The sequence below is a fragment of the Amblyomma americanum genome, chromosome 1 (genome assembly GCF_052857255.1).
Source record: "Amblyomma americanum isolate KBUSLIRL-KWMA chromosome 1, ASM5285725v1, whole genome shotgun sequence".
NCBI classification, from domain to species: Eukaryota; Metazoa; Arthropoda; class Arachnida; order Ixodida; family Ixodidae; genus Amblyomma; species Amblyomma americanum.
The window spans coordinates 152,223,724-152,241,877 of NC_135497.1; the positions used below are offsets into that span (position 1 = coordinate 152,223,724).

An 18,154-nucleotide genomic window follows, 5' to 3' on the forward strand; every position below is an offset into this window, starting at 1 on the left:
TACCCCCCCCCCCCCCTCCTTTTTTTTCAAGGAATCACTGAGTCTCTTTAAAGATATAAAGCATCGTATATAGTCAGTGGATTGATGTGATGATATTACTGTTTTGTCACTTGAAAGTCGTACAGTATTTGCTTCAACAGATCTATAGTATGCCTGTTGAAGGACGCGAATGCACGTGAGCGTATGCTCGTTTATTCTTTTCTTTCTGCTGGCTGTTTTCTGGCGTTTCCCTTGCTATTCATTTATTTGTTTTATTTTCTTTGCCTTTGCATCGCCTACAATGGCAAAAGGTTGCACCAAGTGGGGAACTGCCATTATTGGCATAATTAATTTGTTGCACGCTGCTTCCCTGCGCACCTCGAACAGGGTGCACATATTCCATAGAACTGTTTCAGGTCTCCAGGAACAGCTAAGGAGTGCTTACAGCAAACCATCTTGGCAACAAAGCGGAAAGCTACCCACATTCGTATAGTTCAAAAGGCAATATCTTTATTTTAGTCCGGGATCTTCTGTTAGCCTGGATGCATTATTGCAGGCATGGGCCAACTTTTCCTATTTGGAAGTTGCAAAGTACCGATGGGAACTCGTAGTGGCTTGCAGACCTTTGCACTGTTTACAAGTAACTGTCAGAATTTGTGATCTTTGTACTCTTGCCAACACGTGTAGTGCTAGTGCAGCGTCCTTGCTCCGGGCTAGCTGCAAATGCACTCAGCAGTGTCCAGGGCGAGGACAGCGTATGCGGCATGAGTCGATATGTTGTTGAGTAGATCTCCCTGGATTTTGAAGAAGGATGTTTTGTGTGGATAAGTCAGGTCCAAAAACCGAACATGTGAGAGAAAGCTGCAGTGCCCTCCAGGTAAGGCTTCAGCCTGTTGAGAACATGTTCGAGAAGTCTTCCTGAATAGGAAGTGAGGGATATGGGGGCTTGGTTTGCCAGGTTTTGGGATGAGTTTGATTCCATCGTGTTTCCACTATTCCGGTAAGGTGTGGCTATCCCAGATTTGGGTGAACCAGGAGGTGAGGTTCGTCAGTAGAAGCTGAGTAGAGGTTTTGAAGGATTCGATTGGGGACATGGTCTTTGCCCGGGGTGGCGCTGCGGGTGCGATCGTGTAACGGTTTTGCGGCTTCAAATGAAGCGAAGGGCCTGTCGAGCTCCGGATTGGCGTCCCTTCTATAGTCGGGGTAACGTGCGTCCACTGGTTGCAACATGCACCGCTATTCTAGCCCCTCCAACACCTCACTCTCTGTTCCCGGGTGGTTATGGGGAGTTTTGCGGAGGGTTTGGCGGGTGGTTCGTTTGCTTTCTTGTGGGATCAGTGAGGTGGCGGAAGAGCGACCAAGTCTGCTGCGCCTAGCGTGCCCTAAAACTGCAAACACAGCTGGTCCCCGTTAGATTGGGCTAATGAGGCGGCATGTTATAATGATTCCTCTGTTAGTTTCGCAATGCGCAGTTAGAGTTAGGGATTTAGCCGCTGTCGACTCCATCTCGTCAGGAGGCCGCGCCTGGGTTCCCATAGGTTGAGGAGTCGCGTGTCAATTTTTGGGGTGTCGCAGGTAACAATGAAATGCTTAATGTGTTCTGTGCATCACTTTGTATATAGTTATTGGATGCATTCTTGGAAGTCCCGCTGGGAGCTGCCAGTAGCTTGCTGGCGGGCTTTGCAAAAAAGGCATCCCGGTTTGTGTGAGCTTGTTTACGAATAGATTTAGTGGTATAGTGGTTGCGGATTCCTGTAATGAGAATAGCATGATCACTACTGTGGGTTTCATCTGTGTTGAGTCGGCTGTCGGGCTGTATTTTACGAAAGTGAGATCGGGGCAGGTGTCCCTAGTTAAGCCGCTTCTGATTCGGGTAGGCTGGGATGGGTGTGTAACAATGGTTAGGCGGTGTTATTACATCGCGGCGAGAAGCTTTGTTCTCTTAGCAGCGGCTTGGATAAGCTCCATGCGCGATAAGGGGCGTTGAAGTCGCCGATAATTATGATGTTATTTGAAAGAGTGAGGGCCCTTTAAAATATATCTGTCTGAAGCTGTCTCCCTGTAGCTGGGCGGGCTGTAGATGTTAAGCACACATGTGATAGGATGGCTCCTACGGGAGGGGCGAAGCTCTTTCAGCACGTGTCCGACATATGTCGCCAAAGGTGTGCTGCTTAACGGTGATGTGGCTAGATACAAGAGTAGAGACGGCTGGGGTTTCATGTGTAGTGAAAACTTGAAAGCCAGCAACTGTTCGAGTTGTGCCGGTTTTCTGGTGCCCTATAACGTTAGGGGGGGGGGGATGTTGAGTGTGCTATGTACTGTGTAAGGGCTGCGCGTTTGTTCCTAAAGCCCCGCCAGTTCCTGGGGGATCAGGCTTAGGTATGGAGTGTCTTCTCATCAACAGATGAGGAGTGGGAGTAGGGGTGCATCCGAGGGTCTGGTCATTTGTTTTTGCGAGGAGCCGTGAGCGTGATGAGGGTTGTTTGATTGACTGCTGTGATTTAGAGCCGTTCGATGGCTTGGCCCATGCTTTGAGTCTGGGCGAGGAGTTGGGTGTGATATTGGATGTAGATTTCGGCTTTGGGGAAAGCAGCTAGGTGTACTGTTTGAGCCTTCTCTTGCTTTTGGAGGCCTTCAAGGGCGTCGTTCTGGGGGGAGTCAGGTGCTGGCCCTATTCGAGTGCCTGCATGCGGCGTTCTAGGGAGTCAAAGCGGTCTAGGTTTTTGTGAAGAAAGGTATCTGTTGTTTGGCAGGGTAGGTAAGGGAGGTGGGTTAGAATGAGACGGTGCGGGTGGGATAGGTGCGGTAGAGTTAGTGGCGGTTAACTTTGCTGCTCAGCTCACTTTTGTCGTCAGGGGTTGTTTAGGCTCGCGCTCAACGTTGTCCTTGGGGGCTCGAGTGCTGGTACGAGACCCGGAATGGGACATGGACCGAGGTGGGGCCCCTGTACTCTCTTTTGGCCGGGTCGGGAGCTGGAGCATTCACGCGTCTCATGGCCGCTAAGGGAGGCTGGGGTCCTTCTTGGTGGTCGACTGGTGCGCTGCGGCGGGCCTTGTGGAGCCGATTGGCTGTCGGCTTTGTGCTGTGAGGACGGTGGCGTCTGGCTTGATATTATTTGTTATTAGAGCTCAGCTTTTAGGCGGCCGTTTGTAGATTTTGAAGTACGGAAAGCTGAGCAAGTTGGTTACTGTTATCCATGGTTACTGTTATCATTTTGCGTCATCGGCATAACAGGCCACTTGACAGCCGTGGCAGGCGGCGTGTCCTAGCGAAACGCCTCCTGCCACGGAGAGAGCGGAGGAATGGACGACCGGAAGGTGGCTGCCACGGGAAGATCCCCGAGGATGTCTCCACCTGTCGGCGGTGGCAGGTGGCGTGTGAAGAGCTGCGCTCAAATCTCCCATTACCGACTATCGTAATCGTCTGCCAATTTTTTGGTGGGATGGTTTCCACCGCACTGAGTGCACTTAGGGGTACACACATGATCCTCGGTAGGATCTGGGACGCCGCAGTTCAGGCAGATCCTGATGTTTTTTGTGGGATACATATCCGCAAGACGGCCTGCGACGAGACATTTGATACACACGGCGTGTAGCGCAGTAAGGAAAACAGCGTTGTACTCGGCGCCACAGTAATAGATAGAAGGGGATTTTCTTGGCCTGGAAGGTGATCAAGACGCTCTCACTCTTACCCAGAATGCGGGCGTGGAGCACGGTGTGTGACTGGAAATGCGTAGATAGTCCAAAAGATCGGTCCGGGAGGTGCCGGCTGCCACGCCGTGAATAACACATTTCGTAGAGTCATCGGGCGTAGCAACGTAGGTGGAAGTATAGTAGTCTGCTTGCCGCCGACGGAGATGGGAGACATGGTCTACTGTGTTGGCAACGTCCACATCCGGAGCGCTGATGATTACAATAGTCCGTTCTTGGACGATGTGGAGAGTAGTGACCTGGCCGAAGGTCTTCAGGGCGGGATCTGGCAGGCGGTGCTCAGGTAGTGGACTATCTGCTGGGGTATCCACGGCGCGAGGTTGAGACCGTCCTGAATTCGCATGACGGCTTTGAGCTCGTGCTGGGAAAAGGGAAGCGGTCGACGGGGTATCGATTTCTTGAAGATTTGAGTGCTCGGCTGCGTTGCGAGACTTGTAGGTTGGGAATATGCACTCTCCGAAGCCGCCTCGAGTGTGCGGCAGTTGTAAAAACCTCGGAACCAGCCTCCTTCTGCTGGCGTACATCCTTCAAGAAAAGAGGCGGTATCCATATTCGCTGCTGTCATTGTGGGAGTATAGATGGAGGCCATGGTTGTCAAGCTCCCGCTCAGCTGCGAGAAAGGCGTACATGAGGCGGCCGGGTCTGTAGGTGGGAGCTCGTCACTCGGCGTCGAGACTCTCTGGCGACGGGTGCGGGCCGAGGGCCACTGGGCGGCGGCGGCGGTGACAGCCGCAGCTTCGTGCGGGTGACTGTCTAAACGGTTTGCGCGGAATTTGCGAGCGACTGGTTGAGGTTCGCTGATAGATGGAGTTGTCGAAAAGTACGTCCGCTCTCGGTGCTTGCTCGGAAGGATTTCTACAGAAGAGAAGAGCTTGTCAAGGCTTAGCAAGAAGACTGATTTTCTCAATTGATCACAAGCTTTAGTGAAGAGACGGGCCCTGCGACTAGTCAGGCCAAATTCAATTGTGAAGCCACTGGTAGTGTGGTTGGCACTAACTCTAGAGCAGCCAGTACCGCTGAACGTTAGTTGGAGAACTTCCTACCGGACCTTGACGGAAGTTTGCTAAAATATGTTCCAGGCAAAGGGGCCTCAAACAATATCTTCAAAGTTGTTATTCCGCGCAAACTGCGACGCGCCGCTATGCGTCACTATCGCAACGCTGACGGTCACGGGACCGCACAGAAGACATGACAGAAGCTCTGTCGGTTCACTATATACATACCTGGCCGGGAATGAAGGCTGACGTACGTATAGGTATACGTATATAGGTACGTATACGAACATGCCATGTCTGCCGAGAAAGAGAGCCCTAGAGGCGGGAAGCCACCTGGCTTATTCCAGCCCATCATAAGCATAAAACCCTGGGAGACCCTGGCGTGCGATTTGATGGGGCCGCTGCCGCGCAGAAAAAAGGGGTCCAAATACGTGTTGGTATCCACGTGGAACTTCAGTGGAATCGCTATATTGTAAAAGCTGCGAAAAGCGACTGCCCGGGCGATCCTGGCAAAGCTGTCTGAAGTATTTTGCCGATACGGCTTCCCTGAGCGCCTGATCACTGGTAATGCCATGTATTTTTTCGTCTTTCGTGATAAGTGTGCAGCAGTGGGTGTCCGACAGCAGAAAACCACGTCCTACCATCCACAGTCCAATGTGAGCGAGCACCGAAATCGAGTTATCAAGCCGCTCCTGGGCGCATGTGCGAGACTGCACATTGAGTGAGATTCTCGCTTGGACGATATATTTCCTCGCTTTGCGCACGAGTCCGAATTGCTCGACCGGCTTCACGCCGGCCTTTCTCATGCTTGCCACAGAGCTGAACTCGCCAACAGACACGATTAGGGGGTCGGATGATGTCCTCTGAGGCACGTTAGATGTCGGCGACTACGCAGGGTGATTGCGCGTGTATTTGGAAAATGCCATTAAACAGGCGAACTGCATCCGCGAGAAGGCCAGGGCAAGCCAGAAGGCCAGCCATGAACGTGCGCACAGAGACGTGGACTTTCAGGTGGGAGACTTGGTTCTTGAGCGCAATCATGCACTCCGCGATGCAAACGCGGGCTTCGCGGCCGGTCTGGCCCCCAAATGGGTAGAACCCTTTCAGTTTGCTGAGAAGCTTTTGCGGCTGAACTACCGGCTGAAAGACCCGAGGTAGGGTCGAATCAGCGGGCTTGTTGCGAGAGCTTGAACAGTACTTCCCGAGGGAAGTTGCTGTGGAAGCGGAAACTCCGCCCGCGCATGATTGCACAGAGGCGAACGAAGCGCAGAGAATTCTCTACAGGCATCGTTGTAATAACCGAAGCCAGCGAACTCACTGGAGGAACGGGAAAACAGCGCACGCGTGAGATCGCGCACACGGCGGCGCCGGCTGCGTCGGTTGCCTAAACAGCTCGACATCGAGTGGTCGACGGAAAAACGCAAGAGGCGCGAATTTGCGCGGACGGACCTAATGCAAGGAAGTCCTTGCCCTCGGCGTCACAATATCCGAAATCGGCGAACTCGCCGAATGTCACCCATGCCGACCACTGAGGGGTCTGGTGCGAGAGGAAAGGTGCCTAAAGCCCCTCAACTCGTGCCGACTCGGCCCGTGTGTATACACAAGCTGGTGTAGTTTTTATACCCGGAACACTGCAAGACGTCTGATTGGAGGGACCGAGCCCCCGCCAGCTGCCCTGATTTACGGCCACCGGGGCTTCACAGGCGTCTGAAGAGAGCGGCGCTTGGCGGGTCGCATTGACGGCCCGCAACCGAGGAGCAAGCCATTAAACTTCGCCCTCACCCTATCGCACACGGCGGTGGTTCCAGCAACAACGCGAGGCCGAGCTAACGACAGGTGGCCTTTATGCAGAGCAAGCCGACTGTCGCGGCCGCCAGTCTCGTCTTGCCCGGGACCCCAGAGGCAAAGCGTGGCAACCCGGAGCCCAGCATCTCGTCCGGCGGCATGGACCTGCTGAGGAACCAGGTGGACAACGCCAAAAGGGAAACCCACCCCATTTCGCTCCCGGCAGGGGGTCACGATTAAGAGCGTGAGAGTGTGGGCCCAGGCATCTCTTGTGGCCTCCCCTCCGTGCGGCAGCGGAGGAATTGGGGAAGAGGCGCCTGCGTCGTCACTAGGACGGCCCTCCTTTTCCCCTCAGGTCTTCGGCTCTTCGTCGGGAGAAAGCTTTAGAGAGCGACGCCGTACGCAGCGGACGGAGACAAGCGACTACACCTGCTGCGCAGATGACACAAGCTTTTCCTGTGCTTGCCTTCCTGCTGCCTTCGCGCAACCGAGGGAGGCCGTCGTATACATTTGGGAAGTAAACGGTCTGCCTGCAGGCTATAACTTGGTGTGTTGTTTCTCGTGGCCACAGCTGTGGTTCGAACTAGCGGAGTGGTGTTGGCCCTGAGTGCAGGGTCCCAGCCGCGCTAGCAACCCCACAGACTTCGATATGCAGTCACCTCTTTGAGCGGTGCTTTCAACTGTGATGACGAACTGGCTGTTTTGCCTTTAAAAAGAAAGGAGCACTGTGTGAGACATGGAGGAAGCCAACGTCGGCACACTTCATTGTGGTTGACTACGTGTAAGAGAGCAACTTTTGTAGCGATAGCTATATTACGGTAGCATTTCGAGCCGTCAGCGTTGCGGCGCCGCCACCCTGTGGCTGCACTGGCACCCTATGGCTGCGCTGACACCCTGTGGCTGTGTCACCACGCCGTGGCTGCGCCGCCACGCTGTCACGTGGTTGGTCACGTGGTGCGGAGCAGCTACCGGCGGCGCGGCGCCGTGGCTGATCACGTGGTTCGTTACGTGTTTGGTCGCGTGACCAAGTTCCACTCGGCCAGCTGTAGCTATCGCGTCACTCCAGGTTTAACCAAAACTAAACCACCACCAATTTTTTTGAACACAAGGTTCTGTAGTTTGCACCACCCCTTACACAATGGATTGCACCACACTTTTTGCATCTGGTGAAAAAAAAGAAATGGGCGTTTGCATGAATGTTTGCTATTAATATCTCGCAGCAACCAAGGCTTGCCCTGGCTCTTTTATTTGGATGATGATGCCAACCTCATTATTTCAAGGACAGACGTTCCAAACCAGTTCACTATAAAGCATTGGAAGAATGTAAGGAAGCTATTATTACTTGGGAGGGGTCTTGTATCTCTTATTCTAGTGTATTTGAATTATAAGTTTCCAGATTAACATCTTCATTACGGTCTTTGATTTCAGTCTTCCTACCTTCACTTTATCGTTGCCAAGTACAGCCTCACAGGGAAGCTAATTGCTATAGGACCGTTGAAGATTCGGGAACTCAGTGTAAGCGCAAGCTCGCGATTTTTTTTTTAGTTGCCACAGAAAGTAAGTACGTACCGGTGTGCTGAAATTTTAGTGAGTCTGCGTTAAAAGCTGTGTTTCCGTATAACTTACAGATTGTGTATCTCTTCCCTAGCTCTGTGATACATCCCTGGCGAATAAGGATATACTTCGATTTGGAACGACATTTAATGAAGAGGTGGGTGTTGTACCCTTCGTTTACTCTGGTTTCTTTCCTTTCTTTGGAGGAACAGGAACGTATGAAGAGGTTTTACAGCCATGCAATTTTTTTTTTATTTCACTTCAGTGCCAAAAGCCAGCAAGAGGCCTTTGGGATGAATCAAAGCTTGTGTTTTATGACGTTTGTAAGTCCAGTATATCTTTTTACGTTCGGGCTTTCTTCATTTCAGTTCTGTACTAACGGACTCCCCTATTGTTCCGTGATTTTTTTTTTCTTATTTCGCAGCCTTAGAGAGCAGACAGAACGGTATAAAGAAGATCTATCCGGTTCCTGTGAAAATTGAGAACTTAGAAAAGAACTCAAGAAGGCACAGTGGTAAGCCAGAAGAGAGCGCAGGGCCCTTTTGGGCAATCAAAAACGTGTGATTATTGAAACCATCTATCTGGATGGGAACTAACGGTGAAGGCAGTTTTTTAAACTTCTTTTTAGAAATTTTGAGGCAGTGGGTGCTTCGTAAGTTTCCTATCGTCTTGCATACGAGTAACCATATACCAGGTGCTTCACCTGTGACGTTTTGCAATTTTTAAATGTAGGATTTTTTAGTTAGGGAGCGCTTTTTTCGGCATCGCATTTTCAGCAGTGTAGCCCAACAGAATACAGCCAAAACGAGGTAACTAGTATGGTGGTTAACTAATATGGAATAGTCGCCTGTCTAACTATTGCTGTTAGTCTCCTTATTTATTGAGAGACGTGTAGTCCACTGTGAGTAATATCCATATAAGGTTTTATAAGTTCTAATGCGCAGTTACCGTCAGCGCCATGGCCCAACAAATTTTTCTTACATCACACCAAAATACATGCGCTTTCGAAAAGGTTGCAGGCAAAGTAACCCCCCCCCCCCTCCCCCTTTGGTGCACGTAACTCGTCGAAATAGCCAACATTTTTTGGACCACAAAGCGCCAAGTGTAACTGCGTTTTTCGAACTTAAAAACTGATATTGCCGCAATGATTTGCACTTTTGTTTATTCATGCTGAAAGCCTCCGGCGCGCGGCTTTATAAATTTGTGAGGCGAGATGCGACCAGTTTTGTCGAGTGATCACAGCACACGAAACTGCGTCCACATTGTCGAGATTGCTGCAGCCGCTTTTTGATCTTTATCTGGAAGGTTCTTCATCATCATCATCATCATCATCATCATCAGCCTTACTACACCCACTGCAGGGCACAGGCCTCTCCCATGTCTCTCCAATTAACCCTACCCCTTGTCAGCTGCATCCACCCTTTGCCTGCAAACTTCTTAATCTCATCCGCCCACCTAACCTTCTGCCGCCCCCTGCTACGCTTACTTTCTCTTGGAATTCACTCCGTTACCCTTAAGGACCAGCGGTTATCCTGCCTTCGCATTACATGCCCTGCCCAAGCCCATTTCTTTCTCTTGATTTCGACTAGGATGTCATTAACCCGTGTTTGTTCCCTCACCCACTCTGCCCGCTTCCGATCTCTTAACGTTACACCTATCATTTTTCTTTCCATGGCTCGCTGCGTTGTCCTTAACTTAAGCTGAACTCTTTTCGTTAGCCTCCACGTTTCTGCCCCGTAGGGGAGTATCGGTAAGATTAAGCTGTTGTACACTTTCCTCTTGAGGGAAATTGGTAAACTGCCACTCATGATCTGCGAGAATTTGCCATATGCGCACCACCCCATTCTTATCCTTCTAGTTATCTCCCTCTCATGATCCGGATCAGCTGTCACTACCTGCCCTGAATAGACGTATTCCGTCACAATTTCTAGGCTCTCGCTGCCAATAGTGAACTGTTGTTCCCTTGCTAGGCTGTTGAACATTACCTTGGTTTTCTGCATGTTAATTTTTAGACCCATCGATCTGCTCTGCCTGTCTAACTCATTGATCATGATTTGCAGTTCACCTCCTGAGTGACTCAGCAAGGCAATGTCATCAGCAAATCGCAGATTATTTAGGTATTCTCCATTTATTCTTATTCCCAACTGTTCCCAATTCAGGCCTCGAAATACCTCCTGTAAACATGCGGTGAACAGCATTGGCGAGATCGTGTCTCCTTGCCTGACGCCCTTCCTTATTGGAATTTTATTGCTGACTTTATGGAGGACTATAGTAGCTGTGGAGTTGCTATATATATCTTCCAGTATTTTGACATAAGGCTCTTCTACCCCCTGATTACGCAATGCCTGTATGACTGCTGAGGTTTCCACTGAGTCGAATGCTTTCTCGTAATCAATGAAAGCTATATATAGAGGTTGGTTATATTCTGCGCATTTCTCTATCACCTGATTGATAGTGTGAATATGATCTATTGTGGAATATCCTTTCCGAAAGCCTGCCTGATCATTTGGTTGATTAAAGTCTAACGTTGCCCTGACTCTATTAGCGATTACCTTAATAAATACTTTGTAGGCAACGGATAGTAAGCTGATCGGCCTGTAATTTTTCAAGTCCTTGGCGTCTCCCTTCTTATGAATTAAGATAATGTTTGCATTCTTCCAAGCTTCTGGTACAGTCGAGGTCATAAGGCATTGCGTATACAGGGTGGCTAGTTTTTCTAGCACGATGTCCCCTCCATCCTTCAACAGATCTGCTGTTACCTGATCCTCCCCAGCTGCTTTTCCCCTTTTCATTGCTTCTTAGGCTTTCTTTACTTCATCTTTCGTTACTGTTACTGTTTCGTTACTGGGAAGGTTCTTACCCAGATTTAAAATGAGCGCGGCCGAGGGCGGCTGAGATTCTGTTCGACGACCGCCAAGTACGCCTGTTGCTATCGCCGCCGCCGAGTTCAGTTCTTTGTGGGCGCAGGTCAGCCCAATAAAGAGCTCCTTCTATAGTGCCACGTCAGTCACCTCGTCTATTGTATACGACGCTGTCGCCACCACGTGACAATATAGATATTACTTATGGCGGGCTACACGCCTATCAATAATTAAGGCGACGAACAGTAGTAGTTAAAAAGTTAACTATTCAATATTATTCAACCAGCCTACTAGTCAGCATGTCTTAGCTGGATTCTGATGCGCTACATCGCTGAAAATGCTTTTCCGAAAAAAGCGCTCTTCTAACTCAAAAAGGCTATTTAAAAAAAATCAGATCTTAGGGGAAACACTCGCTATCTTGGCTGTTTTCTGTCGAGATTGTCTGTAGTAGGTTTTCCATTAATTGCACTCTTCAGGTTCCCTTCGTAATTTCCGCTGGCGGCTGTTTGCAGAGGAGGGCGCACTGTCTTGGCAGCTGGTCAGGAGGTTTTTCTTGGTCGATCCTGTCACTGGAGCAGGAAGCGACAGCTCCCCCCGCAACGTGCGGCCTTCAGCCAAGTTTTTACGCTATGCAGAAAAAATCAACATCCAGTAAGTACACGTCGACGACGCACGGTTCAATTATTGCATGAGTGCCTGCGGGAACCGAAAAGGGCCGGACGATGGTTGTGTTAAGTGTGGGCGTGCAGAAATGCCACCACTAGGGGATATAATAGAGAACAGAAGGTCTTCGCGGACGCTATAGGACACCTTAAAATTAAATACCCGATGCTATAGTGGTCGTGCGCTTCTGGTTTTCCGCGCAAAATGCAGGACGTCAACGCGAAAATTTTATTTAGCACGTTGAAAACGCAGTACCCGCGAGCAGTCTTTAATTTTGAACCTTCAGGAGCATTTGTTGTCAGCAGTGAGCGGATCTTTCTTTTTTCATCCAAGATATACTCTTGTGTAGTGGTTGCGGCACTCTGCTGCCTACCATCTTTTGCGTGCAGCATCACTCTCCACAAGAAAGGGAAGCCCGGATCTATTCACCCGCCTCTGCTTACCGTGAGATACGCCGAGGCTTCCTGGGATGCCTACGAGCAGGATGCCACGCTACCTGTGAGTGACAGCGGGATGGATTTGTTACGTTATAGGCTAGAGAAAGCGTGAGGTCTACCGAGGGCAGGCTACGAAAGATTGCCTTGCATTCCGCGGCAGTATGCACGAGCTGTTTACTCTTTTCTCCAACTTATTACCCCTGACTAGAATTTACTATTTTGTGTGCCGGTGTGAATTGTTACACTAAATTCACTCTACTCCGCAAATAGCAGGAACAGTTGTCAGCTGTGACTGGCGGATATTTTTTTGCTCTGGCAGTGCTAATGCTTTGTGGCGTACACGTTAAGATGTATTGCTGAAGTCGATGTTGCATTAACCTTATCTGTTATCTTCTTCAGATCTCATTCTCAATCACATATTCGTCCGACTACAGCCAGGCTGCTCAAGACATGCCGGTGAGCTCGGCCGTCTTTCTTGTATGCTCCATTAATGCTCTGCTCGTGTTTTCGGTCTGCAGAAAACCGGAAGGCGAAGAGAAAGCTGAGTAAGGTTATCTCTGTCGTGACGAATGCGTCGCCGTGAAATAAATACTCCGCGAGCGAAGTGGGTTGCCATCGGTGTCACAGAGGAACCGAACATGGCGCTTAAAACATTTTTTTCAGCTTATAAATGGACGCTATAGCATTGATACATTGCACATTCTCACTTGTTCCACTGTTTATGCTACAAGGTATTTACTAAGGTAATCGCTAATAGAATCAGGACAACCTTAGACTTCAGTCAGGCCTTCGTAAAGGATACACGACGATAGACCATATTCACACTATCAGTCAGGTGATAGAGAAATGCGCAGAATATAACCAACCCCTATATATATATATATATATATATATATATATATATATATATATATATATATATATATATATATATATATATATATATATATATATAGCGTTCATTGATTACGAAAATGCGTTTGACTCAGTGCAAACCTCAGCAGTCATGCAGGCATTGCGTAATCAGGAGGTAGAAGAGCCTTATGTCAAAATACTGGAAGATATATATAGCAGCTGCACAGCTACTATAGTCCTGCATAAAGTCAGCAATAAAATTCCAATAAGGAAGGGTGTCAGGCAGAGAGACGCGATCTCGCCAATGCTATTCACCGCCTGTTTACAGGAGGTATTCCGAGGCCTGAATTGGGAACATTTGGGAATAACAGTAAATTGAGAATACCTAAATAATCTGCGATTCGCTGATGACATTGCCTTGCTGAGGTGAACTGCAAGTCATGATCAATGAGTTAGACAGGCAGAGCAGAATGCTGGGTCTAAAAATTAACATGCAGAAAACCAAAGTAATGCTCAGCAGACTTGCAACCGAACAGCAGTTAATAATTGGCAGCGAGGAGGTGGAAGTAGTAAAGGAATACGTCTACTTAGGGCAGGTAGTGACGGCTGATCCGGATCGTGAGAGGGAAATAACTAGAAGGATAAGAATGGGGTGGAGCGCATATGACAGGTTCTCCCAGATCATGAGTGGCAGTTTACCAATTTCCCTCAAGAGAAAAGTGTACAACAGCTGTATCTTACCGGTACTCACCTACGGGGCAGAAACGTGGAGGCTAACGAAAAGGGTTCAGCTTAAGCTAAGGACAACGTAGTGAGGTATGGAAAGAAAAATGATAGGTGTAACTTTAAGACACCGGAAGCGGGCAGAATGGGTGAGGGAACAAGCGCGGGTTAATGACACCCTAGTCGAAATCAAGAGGAAGAAATGGGCTTGGACAGGGCATGTAATGCGAAGGCAAAATAACCGCCGGTCCTTAAGGGTAACGGAGTGAATTCGTGAATTCCAAGAGAAGGCAAGCGTAGCAGGGGGTGGCAGAAATTTAGGTGGGCGGATGAGATTAAGAAGTTTTCGCGAACATGGTGGTCGCAGCTGGCAAAGGACAGGGTTAATTGGAGAGACATGGGTGAGGCCTTTGCCCTGTTGTGGGCTTAGTCAGGCTGATCATGATGCTACACGAGAACGACACTCACTGACATTAGCGTCATGAGCTACTAGAAAGAATTTCTTAGTTTTCCTTTTTCCCTTTAAGTATTGATGAAGGGAATCGTCTTTCAAACGGGATGGCAACCCAACGTTCATTGTCCTTATATGAGTGACATCTGTTTGTATGAGCGAGTTATATTATTTTGTGTTCTTATCCTTGCCTTTTGCGTGTTGTATAAGATTTGAACTATTGATGATGATGATGATGATGATGATGATAGTGCATTTTTATGGTGCAAGGGCATCTGCGGCCAAAGAGCGCCATGGCGCAAGGTGTTTTCGTTTTGCTCAAGGTGGGGTCAAAGACCCATTTCCCGAGCATTTCACCCTCAAGAAGCAGGCAGGGGAAACCTTGCACTTAATGTATATCACCGGTGGGTACCCGGTGGCACGGGGGATCGAACCCCGCACCTCCCGCATGCGAGGCGGATGCTCAATCGACTAGGCCACCGCTGCGGGAACTATTGCGTGCCTTTCTACATACCTGTATATATAGAGCGAGTAACTTTTGCGTCTTCGGTCACGCAACCGGAACTTTTGTACATCCACCCTGCAAAGGTCTTGGAAAGAAGGCCACAGTATCCATAAATAAATAAATGAATAAATAGAAATCCTATGATCCCGTAGAACGTATTTGCACTCAGTTCGTCGACAGCTGTAGGATGCGGCTTTCAACGTAGCACGAGCCGCAAAGAGTTTTCTTCACAACTATTCATGCAAGACGGCAAATGACAAAGCGTGTGAGCAGCCACCTGGTAAATTTAAATCTTGAAACCACAAAAAAAAAAAAAACGCCATCACTCAAAACGTTTTTCTTTTCCACTGCGTTCCACTCGTGTTGATGTACCCGAAATTTCAACTTAGCGTAAAATGTGGCGACCGCTTCAGCGTAACTCATTGCCTAATTTCGTTGTCGCAGATTGCGCTGGGCGTCCTCAGCGCCCTTGCCGTTCTGTGGGCTTGCATTCAGACCTGGAGTTGGACACGAAGATCAGGGAGAGTCTCAATCAATGTTGTGGTGCGTGTCGGATTGTCTGCTTACACCTTGTGTTTTTGTTGCGATGAATATCTGTTCGCGATGCGCTGCTCTTTTTTCAAGACTGTTGGATATAAATACTTGATGACGGCGTGTCTTCTCACTTTCGTATGCTTTTTGTGCCTCCGACCTGCATAACAAGTACAGGTATCTAAATTGAAGGACAGCTCCCGGGGTTTTTCGAGGTTATCGTATTCCAATGAAATGTATACTGTAGGTTTTTCTCTCGTTCGTGATTACTTCCACCAGATTTGGCAGCCACGCGACATTTCATTCCGGCTCAAATCGATTTTAAAATTTACCATTTTTATGGCCTCAGTTCAGCTGATTTGTCAGCACTGCATTTTTGGACGTCACAAACATTATCCGCTCGTTAATACCGACTTGTGTTACGTCGTCTCAGGCATTTTGGGAAAAGGCTCATCGTTTTCAGTCGCTGCTTCAACCATGCAACGCGCGTACGAGTGTTCTAATAATGTTTGTGGTGTCATCGCCGCGTCACGCAATTCATCGTCTCTGGCCACGGACTGAGTTTCGTTCTTGGTTTTCAGTTTTCGCTGTTCTATAATGGCTCCACTCGGTATTGTGAAAAACGGCTTGTTGTGGCGAAGATAGAGGATTTTGAGCAATGTTATGCGACTATTGACTCAAAATGTTCGAAAAACCCCCGGAATGTCCCTTTAAGCATCGCTTCGGGCATAACTTTCTATTACAGAACTCGACCTTAACCGATTATCTCACGAGTGCGTCAATATTGCAAAGGCAAGGTAGCATACTAGAAAATTTTCAGATCGAGAATGGTTTTATGGTTAAAAAAAAAGTACGGCAATAAATCCACATGAGTATGCGCAACCGGCATGGGCGCATTTTGCAGTCGCTTTTAAATGTGATGCGGTCAGAGCTGTTTGTTTTCTGCCCACAGACTCTGGTCAAGCTCATCACGTACACGTGTTCCAGCCTGTCCAGCGTTTTCCTAATCGTGGTTTTATCTACATGTCTTAACTGGCTTTTGATGTTCAAGGTAAGTATTGCCAACCTATTTAAATTTTATGCGAGATCAAAGCCACGCGATGGAGGCGAAATTCTAGAGGCCCGTCTACTGTGCGATGTCAGTGGACGTTAAAGAACCCCAGTTGGTCGAAATTTCCCCGAAGCCCTTCACTGCGGCGTCCCTCATAGCCGGAGTCGCTTTGGGGCGTTAAACGCCCAATAAACCCATAGGCTCAAAGCCACGCAATAACTTGCTACGATAACGTTTCCTTGCCTGTCTTCGTTTGGCGAGAGGAGACGTCAGTACTGGCTAGATTACAATGCAACAAGCCGTACTGTAAAAATATTAAGAATACACCCGCCAACAAAAACAAAACCCGACGTATAGGGGCCCGTGCGTGCCCCGCTGCATAGAGCCGTATTGTATTGCCTTAAGATGAATAGAGTTTCGGCTCATGTCAAACAGATTTCGAATAGTGCGAAGGTTAAAAGTAAACATGATTTAATTATTGCTACATTTCGAACTTTAGATACCGGAAGGCGGCTCTGCTATACTTGGATTTTCCGAACTAGGCGCGTTGTGGGCAGTTTTGACAGTTTGGCAAGTGAACGCGGAGACGCCGTTATCCTGCTGGACATCTAGTAGGGGCAGTTTCCGGAGTATGTGGTTATCCGGTTGCGGTCAAAACCGAAGGGATATCGATTTCTGTGCTTCGATGTGCGGTGTCGGGCCTGTTGTCGAACAGCTTGCCGGACCTGAAAAAATCGCGCCTGTCCCCATTAACTTCAGTTCTTTGCTACTATGCAGCGTTGAACGAGTGCGACTGGCTTCCAGTGCTGGTCTTGAACTGTTCGCGTCCCGAAAAAAAAATAGCGAGAAAGAGAAGAAAGAGCGTATATCACCGAACGCGGATGCATCTTTATTGCCGTGACAAATAAACAGCTTCTGGCAACGCGGATTGCTTTTATTTCGTCAAATTCCGTAATCCGGTGATGCGGAATTCGTATGCTTTCCAAAATCAATCATCGGTTAAAGAATTTTTTCGTGCTACAGACAAAGATACAGACAACCCTTGAAGGTCACCGAATTCTATAACCTGTTCAGTTTCCCTTCAACATGCACTGACACCGCACAGCATTTGGTCGTTTCTGCATTTCGCCCTCATCGAAATGCGGCTGCCTCAGCCGGGAATTGAACCCGCGACAATGTGGCGAGGAGCAGAACGCCCCAGCTACTAAGCCACCGTGGTGGGTCATTTGCTTAATCCCATCTTCATGCTTTTACAGCTTTTACTCCTTTGATCTTTCAGTTCAGGTGCATGAGGTGTTCATCCGTCTCTCACAAATTTATCTAATTTTTTGGGTGTTGTTTCATAGGTCATTTCTCAGCGTGACGTTTTTTGCGATGTGCGGTTTACTACAGTTCCAAGACGTCGTTCACATGCTTCTGCCAAGCCCCCACCAGGAAAGGGACATCAAATTGTACATCATCTTTGCATTTGTCATGAAGGTAAATCTATCGCTGCGTTTCAGTAACAAGTAGCGGTAATTTCATCAACTCCTAGCTTCATTTGCAGAGCAGAGCGGCCCCATTATAAAGCCCTTTTTTCATTTATATGTCATTTTCAGTTGTCCGCAAGATATGAAGGAAAGCGCACCATGTGAGGTCACTCAGCGGAGTGTGTCAGGCGGATGTAGTTAACTTGAACTTCGTATGTCACGTGCCTTATATATTTTCAATGCATTCGAGCGCTCTTTCCTGTCGGCGAAAGTGTAGATGTCCTTGTGTAAGTGAAGTACCATTGCCAGAGTGAAAGCATTTGCATTGTCTGAGCCCCAGTTCGCGTGTCTTTCCCAAGCTTCACCAGTCTTTTCACAGCGCTTTTCGAAACTGCTCGGACGTTTTGTGAGTGGGTTGGTTTCACATGCGCGTTTTCTTTCTTTGACTGAGTGGAGGAACCGATTAAATGTTCAATTGAAAGTTAACTCTTGTATTGTGTACTTCTTTGCCTGTCCTTGGTGCCTGCGCTAAACCTTTAGTAGGTTGTGTATATGTCACCTTTGAATGCTGCACATTTTAGAATT

The 18,154-nt window shown here is 48.5% G+C and overlaps 1 protein-coding gene across 1 annotated transcript in view; it reads left to right on the forward strand.

Moving 5' to 3' along the window:
• Positions 1-18,154, forward strand: part of LOC144113961 (meckelin) — a 41,686-nt gene that overhangs the window by 15,019 nt on the left and 8,513 nt on the right. Inside the window, exons 9-19 of the mRNA XM_077647376.1 lie at positions 7,690-7,792; positions 7,898-7,984; positions 8,118-8,180; positions 8,289-8,346; positions 8,448-8,537; positions 11,397-11,535; positions 11,937-12,045; positions 12,384-12,440; positions 14,963-15,061; positions 16,002-16,100; positions 17,493-17,579. Coding sequence (XP_077503502.1) covers positions 7,690-7,792; positions 7,898-7,984; positions 8,118-8,180; positions 8,289-8,346; positions 8,448-8,537; positions 11,397-11,535; positions 11,937-12,045; positions 12,384-12,440; positions 14,963-15,061; positions 16,002-16,100; positions 17,493-17,579 — 991 coding nt within the window. The remainder of the gene's footprint in view (positions 1-7,689; positions 7,793-7,897; positions 7,985-8,117; positions 8,181-8,288; positions 8,347-8,447; positions 8,538-11,396; positions 11,536-11,936; positions 12,046-12,383; positions 12,441-14,962; positions 15,062-16,001; positions 16,101-17,492; positions 17,580-18,154) is intronic.